Source organism: Periplaneta americana, chromosome 3 (assembly GCF_040183065.1).
Source record: "Periplaneta americana isolate PAMFEO1 chromosome 3, P.americana_PAMFEO1_priV1, whole genome shotgun sequence".
Classification (NCBI taxonomy): Eukaryota; Metazoa; Arthropoda; class Insecta; order Blattodea; family Blattidae; genus Periplaneta; species Periplaneta americana.
Window position 1 is genome coordinate 8,706,372 of NC_091119.1, and position 18,601 is coordinate 8,724,972.

Genomic DNA, 18,601 nt, shown 5'->3' on the forward strand with positions numbered 1-18,601 from the left:
CAATAATGACAATAATAAAATACAGTCATAATATTAATAATAAAATAATAATATTAACAAGGAGCATCCTAAATTAAATGAATCACTTAATATAACATAATTAACTAAAGTAAATCTAATTTATATCTTAACCCTAAGTTAGAACTTAAAACCACGAGTATATAATTATGATATATGTTCTTACTTGCATAAGTACCTTTCAGCACTACACTCATTTTGCTATCAATTCACTCACTGCACTGGAACTAAGACACATTTTACTGACACTATCCTGATTTCACTAAGACTTCAAAAACATTTCTCTGTTCAAATACTTTGCACTGCCACTGTAAACTATAGGTTCATTCCAACAAGCGGTTCATGGATCAGTTCATGTACGGTTTCCGTACCATCTTATGCGCATGTGCTAGTTGGGCATCTACTATGGGATTGAAACTGACTGGACGCTGTTGGAACGCTTTCGCGGATCGTTATGTACTAAATCCAGAGATGCTATAACTGTGATCATCTTTGCTAAGAACGGGATGCTTAATTATTATCGTTTCGCAGCTAATTCTAATTGCAGAAAATAGAATTTCGATCATTTTCTGTAAAAAAGATGACAAAAAATATAGAAGGCAAAAATTCCGCTAATTCAATGTCGTGTACTGGGGAATTCTTATCTAAAAATAGTTATTTTTTTAAATTATTAATTTATGTACATTATTTATTATACTTTTAATCAAAGCTGCATGTTGAAATTCTAATTAACTATTTCCGTGCCCAAATAATTTCCATTCCCTTTCTTTTTGGCGACAATTTAAATTAAATCTCTAGTTTTATTATTCGTCTGCACTGTCACTTTTCATCTTAACCTCATTGATGTGAACAGTCGATCATGTCTTTCTTCAGTATCCAGGAGACGTTGGTGAGCTTATGCGCATGCGCGTCTCGCGTACTCTTCCGTACATGCCTCAATCCGCGGACTATTTCTGACCGTTCCGAACCCGTGTCAAAAGCTTGTTGGAACGCCCGACTGCAGTACATATTTCCGGTTCAGGACTGGTTCGGATTGTGTTGGAACGCTTTTTCTGTACTGCGCATGCTCACGATGGTTACGGACGGTTCCTGACTGCTGTTGGAACGAACCTTATAGAACTTCAGTGACACAAACACACTTCACTGTCGCAACACATTTCACAGACACAACACACTTCTTCACTGATACAACATTTCAAATAACAGAACATTAATTACATCCTTATTATTCCGTAGAATTGTACTTACTATATTAACCTCAAATCGATAGCTTAGACCAGAGACCTGCATCAGAGCGAGCGCAGGATATCGTTATCAGTCCAGGAAGGCACTGATGGAATGACTAGCGATCATCTACGAATATTTCCGATAAATCACGAAGTAAAGAAACACACCGAGCGATCGGATCTGAGGACGAGCGCTCGGTGTTCATGAGTGCTCTTCCGGTAGCACTAAGCAGTAGGTGAATTGTAGGCTTGTCTAATCAGTACGTTTCATCAAAACGAATGTTGAAGATGATTCAATAGTATCGACGTCGATCTCAAGCAGATGCTCGGACACCGTCTCTGTTGATGGTAAAAGATTACAAGACACGATGTCGAAAGTATATACCGAAAATAAAATTAAATTAGCAGAGTCAGAGTATTGGAAAAAAGGGAAAGCAGTTACTAGCTCTGCTTGGACTAAATTCGGAGAAGTAAGGGATAAAAATACCTTAAAGTACATAGGATTGTCCACACCATGTGGCCCGGGTTCGAATCCTGGTCGGGGCAAGTTACCTGGTTGACGTTTTTTCCGGGGTTTTCCCTCAACCCAATACGAGCAAATGCTGGGTAACTTTCGGTGCTGGACCCCGGACTTATTTCACTGGCATTATCACCTCCATTTCATTCAAACGCTAAATAACCTAAGCGTCGTAAAATAACCTACTAAAATAAAAAATAAAACTATTCCCAAGTTAGTATGAGTAAAGTTCATACTACGTCCGAGATGAAACAAAATATATCGCTACTAATTTATTATTTGCATTTCATACATCGATAGACATTTTTAGTTATCACGTATTAAATTGTAATTTGTCTGTTTTATAGTAATATAACAAAACATTTCATTTGCATTTACAGTAATTATCACGATTAATTGTTAAACTAAGTAGGAATGAAATATATTAATACAGAAAATCATTTCAGGCTATTTCAATCTAAACAAAGAAAAATGTGTAATTAATTAAATTTCCACTAAATATATATAATTGTTGAGAACAATCGAATGATTTCTATAATGATTATTCCATTGTAGGATGAAATCATTCGAATGCATGAATGAATTGTTCAATAAAATTGCAGTATGTTGATTACTCATTCTATACGTAGGCCTATAGTCAGAGAGCAGCGCTCTTTTTTTCTTATCGCCATGTAGGTCAGGTGTTTAATTTAATGAAGATCAGGGTCAGATTCTGGGGCTGTTAGAAGAGTCAGTACGCAACACCCACACAGAACATTCAAAGCTTATCATTCTATTGTTGCGTCATATGATTCTGAACTCGAAGCTCTTATCATTATCATAAAATGGAACATATTCTGTTATGCGAGTACATATTTTGTATAACTTCATACGGCTTGTTGTGGTGGTAAGCAAAGTTAATGAATAATCGAGTGATATTGTGAATATTTCTGTTATTTCGAATGGTTTTGATAATCAAATAATTCGAATGAATTCATTCGATTTCTACCAATACTGCACTACGTAGTACTGTAGCTTACTGCTTCGCATACAGTCGTTGAAGCGAGCGCTCGTTCTGACAGGGGAGCGATCCCCCGGGCGATCTCGAGCGAGCGGAGGCCAAACCCGAGCTCGAGCGATTACACACGAAGAGCATTCGGTAAAACCGATCTCAGATATCGTTAAGCATCGCTCTCTTGCAGGTCTCTGGCTTAGACCCCATTACAAGCACTATAACTGACACCCGTTCACTATAAATCTATTTTTCTGCCACTATAACTCTCAGAATTTACTTATAAGCTCACTGCACTTTCACTACAACACACTGCACACCCATTATAAATCACTGCAGATTCACTATGTTTCTCTATCCTTGCATAACCACGAAATAGTCTGCATAATGCATTACCATCTATGTCCCATGTCTTCTGCAGGTGGCCAAGCAACAGACTGTGATATCACAAGCAAGTCAGGCACTTAACCTTTGCTGTTCAACTGTCGAGTTTTCTGGTTCTGCAGAAGAAGTTGAAGGAGAGAGACTCCTGCTTGTTGCAAGTAAGTAATAATAACAGCCAAGGCAAGCCTTAAGATGTTTTAAGTGTCATCAGATGTAGCTACTGCTGCAGCACTGCTCATGTTCCATATTATAATGTGTGGATGCCAATGCTAGAGCTGAGATAAGATGTTATGGCACCAACATGCGCGAAGTTTTAAATTGCCGGCCAGCAGGGTAGAGGAGTGGGGGTTGTTAGGATTACGGTTCTCAAGCTCAGAGCGGCAGGCATATCCGTTTCATCTCTTTCCAAAAACATTCGTCTTACCTTAGTGTCACCACTTTCCTACTCAAGAGTCCGAAAGTACCTAATGGAATTACGCCCGCTATTCCATCTTTATATTCTTATTCTCCGTCCGAATCAGACGACTGATCTGTGCTGGAATCAGATGTCCCTAAGTTTATGGAAATGTTCTAAAAAATACTGTCCATCACGTGCTCAATTTCAATGTAATTATTCTCTACTTTCTTCACATAATCATACACTGATATCCATTCTTGGAAGAAGCGATTGCAGAGTCGGCCTCTGCTTATGCGTAGCGTAGAAATTATAAATGAGCCTTCTTATGACTTCCTCATCAAAGCTGTCTACAGCTGCAACAATCTTCTTCTTCGGCTGTGATTTTTCCGGACTGGAGAAAGATCTGCTGTTCCTGCCTCAATATTTTATCCTTCTTTCCTGATTCTTGCCAAGGTTCGCTTTGAAATACCAGTGGCAGCCAGTACTCTTGCACACACGCTTTTCAATGGAATTGGTGTTCCGTTTACAGCCTCTTCTGACATGAATTTCCATACATTGTATGCTATTTCATGTCCTTGACTATGAACTACTCTATGATTTCACACCTTAGACAATGCCATAATGAGGGCGCTCAGAAGGACAATGTTTTCAGTATTAGCAATAGCGGTAGTAGCAGAACGATCTCAACACTCGGAATGCTAGTAACCAACTAACCCAACACCCCTCCAGTTGAGTGTGAGGGCGAGTCCAAGCAAACGAACTAAAATGCGTCCCTCGCGCCGGTGCCATAACTTCTCGTCCGAGCTCTACTTGGAATGTATGTACGTAATGCTGAAGAGTCTTGCTTCCCAATATTTGGAGGTGATATCTTCAAAATTCTGGAGTGCTGCCCAATACTGCATTTCTTCATGTTTAGGCCATAGAGAATAATGTATAGTGAGGGTCACATAAGAACAGTTCCTAACAGCAAATATTGCGTCTTGTCAGTGTTGCCAACTGTTACCAGATATCACATGATCCTACGTACTGAATGACTTATTTACTTACTGTACTTTATCTTTATGTTGGAAGGTTACTCTAAATAATTGAATAATTTGTAACATATTTTCGTAGGCAAACTATACGAGAAAGGGATGGCAATATGAAATTCATTGGTTTGACTAAACAATTGATTGACGAGACCTAACCTAAAAATGTATTTTGTTTGATCACATGAAATTATTAGTACTCACTTCGAAAACATAGCTGACTGTAGTCTTAAATTATAACAACGCAGAAAATAAAATAACTATTATCTATTAATATTAATACTGATATTAATTAATTATTAGTATGTTCAAATTTCACTAGTTTCCAGTAACCGGCTTAGAAATCTAGTACAATTTCAATTTCATGGAACTCCAGTACCGACAAATATTGTCGATATTTGTCTCAAGCTGCCAACATACCAGTTACAAAATCACTACCATCTGTAGTATTTGTCAGTATCGAAATTCGAAACGAAGTTGGCAAAAGAAAATTCAACCTGCAAACTAGAAAATCACCACAATCCACTAGCATATGTAGTAATGGGGGAAAAATGGTTAGGTTTCATCCTTAGGGTATGAAGTAAGCTGACCCAGACTATAGTGTTGGAAATATCCCAATTCTATGGAGATGTTTGCTTACACAGTCATGTCCAGTAAAAATAGCTAAAACATGGCAACAGCAGTTTTACGAGGCAATTCAGGTATTTGATTAGAGTTCTCCAAAAGTTCCTTAATTTTCGATTTTCATTCATCAACTTATAAAGGTATGGTGCGCTGCAATACAAAAGACTGCACAACTCTCGTACTGCGACGGTGAACAACGGTGCAACCCGAAAAGTAGCGGCTGCCGAACCTGCTGCCCGCTACTTTTTCATGCTGCGCGCAGCTTAAAAGTAGCGACGTGTGAACAGGGTTCTCAGGGTTGCAGCTGCAGCATTTTTTATATCAGTTTTGTTGAAACTTTTGCTGCGGTTGCGACCAGTGTTGCCACCCAAATGTATCGATGACACTTTTACTGTTAGGATATATTTCAATGTTAAATGTGATGAATATAAATGATTGTAACAGTTACTAAATGCACTACACAGTCTGAGTATATTTGCCGACGATATAATTCATTTTTTTAATTTTCCGTAGCGTAGTTTCAAACAGGACGGTTGCCAACATTGATTACGTGAATATGCTGTTGGTTATCATTTAAGTATATAGGAGTTTTTAATACCTTTATACTAAAAATAATACAAATTTCTGAGTACTAGTTAGGACAGAAAAACAAATAATATAGATAAGTAAGCTATCGCATGAGTTTATTAATAATGCGAACATAACCACAAAATGTATATTGAGAAGTCAACACGGAGATGGAAACCTGCAGCATGACTGCGGCCGCAAAAGTAGCGCCTTGTGTGTGAACAGACTTGCAACCTCCAGTTGCAACTTTTGCTGCACTCGGGTTGCGCAGCACGAAAAGTAGCGTGCAGGCGCACTACGTTTGGCTTCCGTGTGAATGCGACATGCAACTTTTGCAGCTGCAGTACAAAAGTTGCGCAGCAAAAGTAGCGACGTGTGACCGTACCTTAACTCCAACTTGAGAATTAAGAACAAGCCTAACCTTTCACAGTTGATGATGATGATGATGATGATGATGATGATGATAAAAAAAGAAATAAAAATATTTATTTGGTCTCAGAATAAAGCAGAAACTCGAGAAATATTTTGGCTAAACCTTAAATTTTACTGCATGTATATTTTGTGAGTTTCACTGTATGAACTGAGTCTATTATGTCTCAGTGCTGAGCATTATTTGTCTGTTCAGCTCACAGACGCCAGGCAGCTATGCACGAGGTACAACGACTCAAAGTGGAAGGCAGCTTGAAGCCAGGAGGCCACAGTTCTGAGCTGACAGATCGGGGAGCCCTTGTGATCAGTAATATTACATTACCACTCAAGAAAGATTATCTTCGAAGAATGGCTGCAGGTAAGTTATTTGTCAGTTGAGTCGGCAAAGACATTGCTTGGAAAAGTAAACTTCATGCTTACGTTAGTGAATTTGGTGCCCATGTGTTTTCAACCGATGGAACAGTTTTGTGAAAAGATAGTTGATCACGAAAAAAAAAGTATTTTATAAGTCAACATGCGTCAACTACGAAGTAAAAATGTGAGTTATGTTGATATAATTTAAATTTATTGCTAAAATATATTATGCCTTTTTAAAATTTATAATGCCTTTTTTGCCTGCCTATTTTAAGTTATAAGGCTGCAGAAGGGTATCTGTCGGATACAGGAGGGGAGAGCCATTAATCCTTCCCAATGAAGGCTTTAAGGAACCAACTTGGTCAAATACCCAACGTCCCATCCCTACCTTCCCGTGGTGCAGCTGTTAGTGAGCATAATTTTACTAGCTGAACTAAAGGGAGGGGCTACTCATCCATTAGCACGGGTCAGCTTGATGAGTTAATGACTGAATTTGGTATAATTTTCCTCTATCCAATACCTAATTCCCTCTTTACCCTTTCCTATCCAGTCCTCTGACTGAACTCTTACTTTCTTCTACCCCAACGGCATTAGAGCATTCGAGGCCTAGGGGTTCATTTCCCTTTCCTTCCTCCTCTTTCTACTTTTCTGTTCCTAGTGCTGACTTGCTATGGCACTAAAATCGTCCTGGTGATCAACAAGGTCTCCCAGCTAGGTCCAATGGACCCGTCAACCAACAGCAGGTGTGGTCCTTCAGACATTCTGGGTGTTGTGTGTGAATGAAGTAGCCACCAAAACGTTAAAATATGGTGTTCACTTAAATCGGCTACAACTTGCCATTTTCAAATCTGTGCTTCAGTGGCTGGCCATGATAATATCTTTGAAAAATATTGGAGTGCAAGAGGTCAAATGACTTTATTGTCAAATGCCTGGCATTAGAAAACAACAGCAACATTTTAAGTTATAAATACCTAAACATCTGGGCTCTATTTATTACAATATTTCCACTTTATACTTAAGTATTTCTATTCTTTACCTCATTGTCTCTCAGTTTATTCACCCTTCTTCACCCACTGTTTGTAGAAGTATTACATATATTTCAGTAAATGCTAGAGAGATTGAACATATGAACTAATAAAGATTTCACTTTTCTCCTAGACGAGATGTGTCATCATTTCGTGTGTCTGGCAAGAGCTCAGGAGCAAGTAGCCGCCACACCGGTGATGGCTGCCTCAAGTGAGAACTTGCGTAAAGGAGGCGGAGCTGCTCTGATTTTTCCTGGCTCTCTAAGGCTAGAAGGCCTTTACAGTGATTTCAAAGTAACATTGGAAATATACAATTTGCAAACCCACATGGAGGTGCTGCCACATGACGTTAAATATCACATCTCAGGAAAGAAGGTTTGTATTTCTTCTAGTGTTTGCAACCAGTACCTGCTCCTCCTCCTCCCAAGTTTGCTATTTTCATACTTTTTTGGCCAACCGATACAAAGAACATTGATTAAAAGAAGACATAAAAATGTCAAAAAGTTGTATTTATGAGATTATTTTTCTGAATAACTTTATAATATCTTTACTGTGTTAACTTTCGCAATTTACCTGGTTCACTGGTTTCGAAGTGGTATCCTTCATTGTCAGAGCCTATAATGCGGATCACATAAGTGTAGTTCCTAGAAATCTAATTTGGCAATCTCTTTAGTGTTGCCAACTATAGTCGTGTCGCTGTTATTTCCGGCGTGACTCCTCCTCTTTGCTTACATCTTAGGAAGTGAAAGCTCTATAAAGTCTAAGTAGGTAGTATCGTTCGCCATTTTTGCTCTTTCGTTGCCGAGCTACCATACGAGGAATCTATTTGGCGCACCGTTAAAGATTATCATGTCGTAGCTCCTATGATAAAAAGTCAGACGCACTGTAATTGAGCAAATAATTGAGCGGCAAATAATGTCCTCGTGTGTTTTCTACAAAAGCGGACGAAAGAGCCAAAATGGCGGGCGATTATATTAAGTATTTATCGAGACTTAGGAAGTGAATTACATCATCACCAGCGAATGACAAGACGCACACGTTTAAATGTAGCCGACCTGCAACGTGATTGGCTGCCGGAAATAAGAGCGACAGGACTATAATACCAGATATCACAAAAAAGGGTAAAATCACAATGCTACGTACTGAAATAATAATAGTAATACAGTTTTAACAATAACAATGTCTTGCTTATTTACCACATCTCATCTTTGTTCCGAGGTGTTTCTTAAATGGTTCAATAATTTATGATATAGTATATTTTCCTCATGGACTTCTCGCACATTATGTTGGTAATTAGGATTAGTATGTTGTTGTTGTTTTCTAATGCCAGGCTTTTGACAATAAAGTCATTTGACCTCTTGCACTCCAATATTTTTCAAAGATATTATCATGGCCAGCCACTGAAGCACAGATTTTGAGGTGTTCCGAATCCATTTCTTGGTTTGAGTTTCACAATGGGCAGTTAGGGGACTGATATATTCCAATTCTCTGCAGGTATTTGGCCAAACAATCATGGCCTGTTGCCAATCTAAATGCAACTACAAACGATTTTCGTGGTAAGTCGGGAATTAACTGTGGATTATGATGCAGAGAGTTCCATTTTTTCCCTTGAGATTGTGTTATCAAATTTTGTTTGTTGAAGTCTAAGTATGTAGATTTAATAAATCTCTTCACAGAGTAATACGTAGATTTAGTAACAGGTCTGTAAGTAGCAGTGCTGCCCTTCTTTGCTAAAGTATCTGCATTAGTATGATCTAATATTAAAATCTATTTTGTCTGACAACGTGAAATTCATTGCTTTAACTAAATAGTTTACGATTCATGAGACCTAACCTAAAAATATATTTACTTGCATTTTCATCAGTTTCCTTTACTGCAAACCGAAATTGTTGCTGCCAACATAACAGTCAGAAAATAACTGTCAGTTGTAGTATTTATCAGTACCAGAAATTCGAAACGAAGTTGGTAAAAGAAAATTCAACTTGAGAGCTAGAAAATCACTATAATCCACTAGCATATGTAGTAATATAGGAAGAATGGTTAAGTTTCATCCTTAGGGTATTAAGTAAGGTGATTTGGACTAGTCATCCAGGTATATTGCAAAAGTTGATACAGTAAAGATATCATAAAGTTATTCAGTGATTATAAGTGTTAAAAGAGTGTAACAGACAATGAATAATAACCTTTTTTTTTAATACAAGGATTGAGGATTCTCTAGAAATTTATGTCGAAGTCAAAGGAGCCAAGAACTCAGAAAGTTCACAAGCTCTATTATGTGTTAAAAGCGCTGCATTAAACTGGATCTAATAGCCTCCAGTTGATTAAATCATTTGAGGTTTAAGAGAGATGTAAGATGAAAATAGTATAGTTATAATTGAAATAGTTTTTGTGCGAGATCGTGCGTATTTTCTTGGTTTCTGCACAAAACCAATCCGCAGAAAGTCTAAAATTCCACATTCAGTATTCCCAACCTAACACACATAACAATTTCCCTCTTCTTACCGCTTAAGTGACATATTGATTTTACTGCTTTAGGCTTTTAACATATTATTTTTAGAGACGTTCAATATAGTAATAATTATAAATTGGAAACTTACCACTGCAATTTCACCTAAATTGCACTGTTAATTATTGTTTTTAAATATTTGCAAAAATTAAGTAAACTCTACAACTCCACTAAAGTTACTGCATTCGTGATGCAAGTAACATTAAGGAAGCATTGAAAAAATGAACAAGATTCCAGACTCATCATGGCGGCTACTTTGAACGAAAATATTAATGAATTAAAATGAAAAATAAATCAGTACATAACCTTACTGTTTGTTTTAAGTTCGCATTTATAGACTGGGGGAAAAAAAAGACAGACGTATATCACGGCCTGCTGGAGTATAGTAAACACAGAAAACATTTTAAAGGAACCATGTTGAAGATAGATATTTTTGTTTTGCAAATTTGCCGTCATTGAACAGAAACCAAGATGGAGATTTCATTGCAACTAATTAGAAATTCCTCTTTCAGGTATGTAATAAACGATCTTCGCACAAAATAATGTACGATACACGAGCGGTATGTTTTCTTTCAATTCTCGGAAATTAAAAAAGCTCAACTATGTTTCGCTTTTTCAAACTTTTCCTCGAACATGAAAATTTCAACATACCGCTCTTGTAACGCATATTACTATTAATCATGTTCTTATAAAATGCTTTACTTTGTATCTAGGATGGAAATACGAACAAACTGCGTTTGACGCCTAAAAAGCTGTTGAAGCAGGAATCTCGTTTGGTGATGCCATCAGTACAATCACCAGCTGGGCCATCAGCTGTGCGCACACCAGCTTTCCAGTTGTCTGGTTATGTGGTGTTTTCTTTGCGAGAGCTTAGACGGACACAATTTACTCTTAATAAGGTGAGACATACATTTGAAGAAAAGTTTAGTTTGTTTCGTAATACAGAAGAAGAAATTATTGGTAATGTTCTGCATGCTGTGTAGCAAATTTATCTGTGGTCAGAGTATTGAAACATGATGTATTTATCATGTCAAAATACTGTATAGTCCAAGTGGAATTTGTGGTGGATTCATTATTTCTTCACTAATCATGATAGATGTTATTGGAGGTTTGGCTTGGCTTTGTAAAGGTCAGACTTCGGATCAGTCCTTGCACTTGGGTTTGCTTTGGCCTGTTGTCTAAGTCTAACATGTGATTGGTAGAATTCGTGAATCTGATGCTGCCAGATCTCATCCCCAAATGATTACCTGATAAAGCCCAACCCTTTCAGTATCAGAAACCTGTACAACCCCCAAGACTTTATCCTTACTTACTTACTGGCTTTTAAGGAACCCTCAGGTTCATTGCTGCCCTCACATAAGCCCGCCATTGGTCCCTATCCTGAGCAAGATTAATCCATTCTCTATCATCATATCCCACCTCCCTCAAATCCATTTTAATATTACTTTCCCATCTACGTCTCGGCCTCCCTAAAGGTCTTTTTCCCTCTGGCCTCCCAACTAACACTCTATGTGCATTTCTGGATTCGCCCATACGTGCTACATGCCCTTCCCATCTCAAACGTCTGGATTTAATGTTCCTAATTATGTCAGGTGAAGAATACAATGCGTGCAGTTCTGTATTGTGTAACTTTCTCCATTCTCCTGTAACTTCATCCCTTTTAGCCCGAAATATTTTCCTAAGCACCTTATTCTCAAACACCCTTAACCTATGTTCCTCTCTCAAAGTGAGAATCCAAGTTTCACAACCATAAAGAAGAACCGGTAATATAACTGTTTTATAAATTCTAACTTTCAGATTTTTTGACATCACACTGGATGATAAAAGCTTCTCAACCGAATAATAACAGGCATTTCCCATATTTATTCTGTGTTTAATTTCCTCCTGAGTATCATGTATATTTGTTACTGTTGCCTCAAGATATTTGAACTTCTCCACCTCTTCAAAAGATAAATTTCCAATTTTTATATTTCCATTTCGTACAATATTCTGGTCACGAGACATAATCATATACTTTGTCTTTTCGGGATTTACTTCCAAACCTATCTCTTTACTTGCTTCCAGTAAAATTCCCGTGTTTTCTCTAATCGTTTGTGGATTTTCTCCTAACATATTCACGTCATCCGCATAGACAAGCAGCTGATGTAACCCGTTCAATTCCAAACCCTCTCTGTTATCCTGGACTTTCCTAATGCCATACTCTAGAGCAAAGTTAAAAAGTAAAGGTGATAGTGCATCTCCTTGTTTTAGCCCACAGTGAATTGGAAACGCATCTGACAGAAACTGACCCATACGGACTCTGCTGTACGTTTCACTCAGACACATTTTAATTAATCGAACTAGTTTCTTGGGAATACCAAATTCAATAAGAATATCATATAAAACTTCTCTCTTAACCGAGTCATATGCCTTTTTGAAATCTATGAATAACTGACGCACTGTACCCTTATACTCCCATTTTTTCTCCAATATCTGTCGAATACAAAATATCTGGTCAATAGTTGATCTATTACGCCTAAAACCACACTGATGATCCCCAATAATTTCATCTACATATGGAGTTAATCTTCTCAAAAGAATAGACTTTATCCTAGTCTATTTTAATTATTGCAGATGATAGATGAAAATAATGAGGGGAAAATAGTGTGTGTTTGGTAGAGGGAAGTGGGAGTACCCCAAGAAAAACCCTCTACACAAATCTGCAATGTTGGCGTCACCAGACAGATGCAGAATGTTATGTTCAGTGTAGTAACATTTCCAGTTGACTGTAGAGTTGCTAGTGTATTTACAGCAGCAACTGTTACTGTTGTTATAATACTTGAAATGATTGCAGGTTGCCTATTCATCCCCGCTAGAAGGAAATATTCAGTTACAACTTAGCTCGGAACTTCAGCTGGACGTGGGAGAAAGGGGATTTCTTACCATGTTTGAAGATGTGTCTGGTTTCGGCGCATGGCATCGAAGATGGTGTCTGCTTGAAGGTGCAACTCTGTCGTATTGGAAATATCCAGATGATGAGAAAAAGAAAGTACGTCAGTTATGTTTTTATATATATTTAAATTACCAGTACTTTCAACTGAAAATGTTGCTTAACTTCAGATTACCTGAAAGAAATTTTCTGAAGTTTTTTCCTTCTATAATTATTTTTAAACAAGAAGTCCTAAAATTGAAAGAAACTATAGGAATAGTTAAACAAAAGGAGAATTTTCTACCTATTAATAACCCGATTGATCATGTAGATATACAGAGCGTTCGCCTACGGGTGAGGCCAGGAAAGCAGCATGTACTGATATGCCGCTTTGTGCGCGCAGTTGTTGAGACACGCTCGACAATCAAGGACATCAAGGTCGACAAGTTATCAGTTGTGAGCCAGATGTTGCAGTATTTAACACGTACAGTGCAGTTTCTTGACACAGTTGCTTAAATATTCAGCGTTGTGTAAAATTTGTTAACAATGCAGAACGGAAAATTCACGCTTGAACAAAGAGTTTTTATGTATGATGCATATGTGAAAACAGAGTCATGTAGAGAGGTGCGTAGGCAATTTGAAGTGAAATATCCGGGTGCTCCAATTCAGGGTAGAGAAACTGTTAGACGTCTTGTTAACAAATTAAGGACAACAGGGTCGATAAATGCTACAATTCCTAAGCAAAAACAAAGAGTATTGACGGAAGAAAAAATTGATGAAATCAGTGCATCATTTACACACTCTCCTAATAAATCTCTAAGACGTGTTTCACAGGAAGTTAGTGTTTCAAAAACATCAGTCTTTACTGCTGCTAAACTTTTAAAATTAAAACCCTACAGAGTATAGTATAGAAAGCGGAAGCTTACGGATAGACGATTCCCGCAAGCGATACCGCAGACAGGCCGCTTTCCTGGCCCCACCCGTAGGCGAACGCTCTGTACAAAACAACCTATACTTAAACAAAATCTTTAATAAGAAAGATTTTTCTCAAGAAGCAAAAATTCTAACATTGGAAACTCTACATACAACATATCCATTAAGCAATTGGACATATATATACAAACACAGATAGTTCTCTCATGAATCCTGAGGAAGGAGCTGGAGCAGGTGGTACTTGTGAATTCTTTTCCTTCAATAAGAATGTGGGGAAAAATACCACAAATTTTGTTAGAGAAGTTGAAGCTATTTATACATCCCTTGAAATTTATTTCTTTGGAGTTCTCATTGCAAGAATATAGTCATATTAAAATTGGAAAAATTTACTAGAAAGACCTGATTTAATTCTTGATCTATCACGTAAATCTGCTGTGGCATGTTCAGACTCCTTACAGGTCACGATTGTCTGAGTAAACATTTACATAGGATTGGCATCCTGTCTACTGCAAATTGTGTATTGTGTTCTCAAGAAGAGGAAATGGACATGAATCATTTAACACACTGTGAAGCAGTTCAAAAAATACGTCTAACATCTCAATATTGGGAAGTAAGAAAGAAAATAACTCGATTGTTATTATCTTAAAAAAAAAAAAAAAAACCCCTTGCTTAAGTGAGGTTTATACTGTTAGGCCCGGTTTCTTCAACCTTTGTTAAAATGCACCTAACATAGCGTTAATTAACTGTAAGTTAAAAGTATGAATTGCTGTTAAAAATATTGCGTTTCTTCAACTTTACATTTCACATTTTAACATTCTGTTTGTTAACTCTGTTAGGACCAGAGATTCTAGAGTTTAACCAGAATCTATAACCAACTATAGGCTCACTTCTGTTTTCTGAACTCTGACAATTGCGATTCTCGCTTGTTTCCATTGTTTAATTCAGAGAGGATAGAAGTCTTTCTATTCTCTCAGGTTTGATTTCTGCTTCTTTCCTCGTCTGTATCACAATAGCGTGGAGCGGTGTATTGGTATTGCTGTTATGAAATGGAAAACACTGGAACAAATAGAAATCGTGGGACTAATTTCTCTTTGTTCGAAAGAAACCTTCTGCTGGAAATTATTTCGCAGTATAAGCCAATTAATGAGAATAAACAAACAAACGGATCTAAGTTGAAAGCGAAAAGTGAGGATTGGCAGAAAATAGCTATACCTTTGTGTGAACTTCTGGTCTGTCAAATCACAGAAATCATCCGCTCGTTTATGTATTCATGGATATCATTTTCTAAATAATCCAGATATGTAAGTTCAGCATCTAACGCACAAGCCATATTGGATACTTCTATGCTAACAGAGAGTTGTTGTTGTTATCTAATGCCGGGCTTTGGCAACGAAGCCATTAGCGTTCTTGCTCTCCAATATTTCTCTGTGGTGGATCCATCAGGTAGAACTTCACAGGTTATGAGATGATCTTCAGTCATTTCTTCTTCTTTGTTGCATAGAGGACAATTTGGATTTGTGTAAATTCCTATTTTATTCAAGTGTTTGGCCAAATAATCGTGTTCTGTAAGCAATCTGAATTTTGCTACTGCAGATTTACGTGGGATTTCTGGAATAATTTCTGTTTTTTTTATTAAAATGCTCCATTTTTTATCTTTGGCTTTGGTACATAGTGCTTTAATTAGCATAAGTGTAACCGTTTTTTAAGTGGGCACCAATTTTTTGTTTGTAATGGTGGTTACATCACCCACTCACGTAAACCCCCAGTATGACTGGAGGACCACACCTGTCGTTGGTTAATGGGTCCATCGGACCTGGCCGGGAGGAGTTTTAGAGTCCACCAACCTTTCTCACAAGCACCACTTGTGGAACATTTCTACGCCGTGGCAGGCCAGCGTAAGATATGAAATAGCATTTCCTCTATTTCTGATGGTGTGGTTATACTGCCAATACTAACAGAGAGTTAAATGATTTAACTGCATGAAATTGGGCAGTTAAATTAACATAGGTTTTAACAGCCTGTTACTACTAACAGTAGTTGAAGAAATGCTTCAACTATTAAGTTTACAGTTAAAATGGAATAACACACTGTTATAATTTAACAAAGGTTGAAGAAACCGGGCCTTAATCTTGAATCCATTAGTGAACATGGTAACTATTTAACTGTCTAAAATGGCTGTAAAATAGTCATAATATGATCATTTTTACAGTTTCATGGATGGAAGTATTGCTTTCATGCATGCCAATCAGAACTAATATTAGTTTGTTTAAAAAGTGTGTATATACCTTTGTCCCTGTACACACATACTTGTCTCTGTTGATAGGTACCAATTGGACAGATAGATTTGAATATGTGCACAACCGAGACTGTTGGTTTGGTTTCTCGTGATATTTGTGCAAGGCCACACACATTCTTGTTGGAGACAACACGCCCTTCACAGCCTGAGGATGAAGATTCACTAGTCCTGGTGCGTCGGGGATCACAAACAACAATAAGGTAAATACACTTATGTTTTTTTTAATTAGAAAATTTATTTATTTATTTAAATTTAAATATACAGAATAAAGAATATAATTACAAACAAGAGAAATACAAATAAAATAATACAATCAATATAAAAAAGGAGATACAGTAATATTAACAAAATTTGAGGACTGAATGAGCAGAGCTCATGTTCGGTCACAGTTCAGATATAATATTAATAGGCCTATAAGAGAATATAATATCATGTGCTGGATTGCAAGAAGTTATAATTTCCGCCAAGCTTATATAGGCTCACTCACACCATAACCCAGACTTGTGGCCGACCCTAAACACATAATAAATCATGCATTGCATGCCTGTTAGTTATGCAGCATTGTACCCTTTTTCTTTCTGAAGCTGAATCTGATTCTGGATTAGCGAGCCACTGACTGAGGCTAGTACAATGCTTATATATTTATGTATGTATATAGTCATTCAGGCTGATAACCTCGGCTTAAAATTTAAAAATTATAGTCCCGTCGCTCTAATTTCCGGCAGCCAATCACGTTGCAGGTCGGCTACATTTAAACGTGTGCGTCTTGTGATTCGCTGATGAAGATGTAAAGCATTTCCTAAGGCTGAATAAATACTTAAAATATAATCGCCCGCCATTTTTGGCTCTTTCGTTGGCGTTCCCAGAAAGGACACGAGGACGTTATTTGCCGCTCAATTATTTGCTGAATTACAGTGTGTTTGATTTATTATCATAGGAACTACGACATGATAATGTTTAACGGTGTGGCAAATAGATCCCTAGTCTAGTAGCTCGGCAATGAAAGAACAAAAATGGCGAACGATATTACCTACCTAGACTTTATAGAGCCTTGTCTTCCTAAGACGTAAGCAAAGAGGAGGAGTCATGCCAGGAATAACAGCGTCGCGACTATAGGAATTCATTCCCCCCCCAAATATTCTTAACCTGCTAAAAGTACAATAAAGTACTGAAATCTGAATAAAAAAAGTCAAGAATATTTTCTTGATTAATAGAGGTCGTTGCATTTCTTGCAAATTTTACCAGAGACTTTTTGTGCTAAGATTTCTAAATTGTTGATTGCTTGGGTTGAAAGAGGAAAATTTCACTTTTCCTGCCCCCCCCCCCCTTCAGATTCAGCAATTTATTGATAAAGTACCAAAACAAATATGTTTTCTGCCTTTTCATATTTAGTGTAAATTCAAATAATAAAGCACAAGTATTGTTCATGTCCAGCTGTCAAAACAATTGGGCACGGAGACATTAATGTAGATGTTAGGAAGTCGGAGGTTGTGGAAAAGTGCATGTTATTCACTTAAAAAAGATTTTGGTGTTCTGTGTTTCTTGTAGAAATTTGCATTGTATTGGCCAAGGCGCTTGATGAATGGATTTTCACTTGAATTTGCACTGTTATAAAACTCCTTAACTTGTTCACGTAATGAGTCTTTCAGAAATGTCATGTCCAAATCAAAGTGTTTTGTGCATTAGTTGTGTACCAGTCTGAATTATGTATTATTCGGAGCACTTTATTTTGAACAATTTGAAGAGGTTGAAACTAGAGTTGGGTCGATTCGTGAACGAATCGTTCATTCGAACGACTAATAATAAAGAATCGTAAGAATCGATTCGTGGTATCAACGAATCGTCGTTCAAAAGAATCGTAACGAATCGTCGTTCAAACGAATCGTAACGAATCGTCATTCAAAAGAATATGAAGGAATCGGCATGGTATCGTAACCCACGATTCTATTCGTTGTTTGATGTAACCTGTCAACGGACATTTCCGAACCGTGTCGAATGCTCCCGAGCGAGAGTGAAATCAAAATATGTACTGCATTTGTTAAGTATGGAAAATAATGAACACAAACCTGAAATTTGCATAGTTAAATAGAGATGTAATGCAAAAAATGTACTTCATAATAAGGTTCAGTTGATAAATTATAATTTAGAGACATTATCTTGGGTAATTTTGTAGACTAATGGAGTTCATACTGAATGGTTCCAGCCAATGAGAAAGAGACAATCCAATGTCTCGCCTCTTATGCCATCTATGAGAGATATGTAGAACGTTTTTGTTCTACGCGTGGTTTGGTGTCTTGCGACGATTCAAAAGAATAGTTTGAATCGTAGACTGGGAAGAATCGTGAACTCGTTGACGATTCAAAAGAATAGTTGGAATCGCAGACTGAGAAGAATCGTG

At 37.3% G+C, this 18,601-nt stretch overlaps 1 protein-coding gene across 3 annotated transcripts in view; it reads left to right on the top strand.

Moving 5' to 3' along the window:
- The window catches only part of scra (anillin, actin binding protein), a 69,679-nt gene that overhangs the window by 37,294 nt on the left and 13,784 nt on the right, over positions 1-18,601 (top strand). For all 3 annotated transcript variants that reach the window (XR_011331191.1, XM_069819973.1, XM_069819974.1), the window contains exons 15-20: positions 3,174-3,294; positions 6,378-6,539; positions 7,694-7,935; positions 10,780-10,965; positions 12,900-13,094; positions 16,231-16,403. Coding sequence is in view for 2 of the 3 variants with exons in the window: in XM_069819973.1 (XP_069676074.1) it covers positions 3,174-3,294; positions 6,378-6,539; positions 7,694-7,935; positions 10,780-10,965; positions 12,900-13,094; positions 16,231-16,403 (1,079 nt within the window). In the remaining variant the exon portion in view is untranslated. The remainder of the gene's footprint in view (positions 1-3,173; positions 3,295-6,377; positions 6,540-7,693; positions 7,936-10,779; positions 10,966-12,899; positions 13,095-16,230; positions 16,404-18,601) is intronic.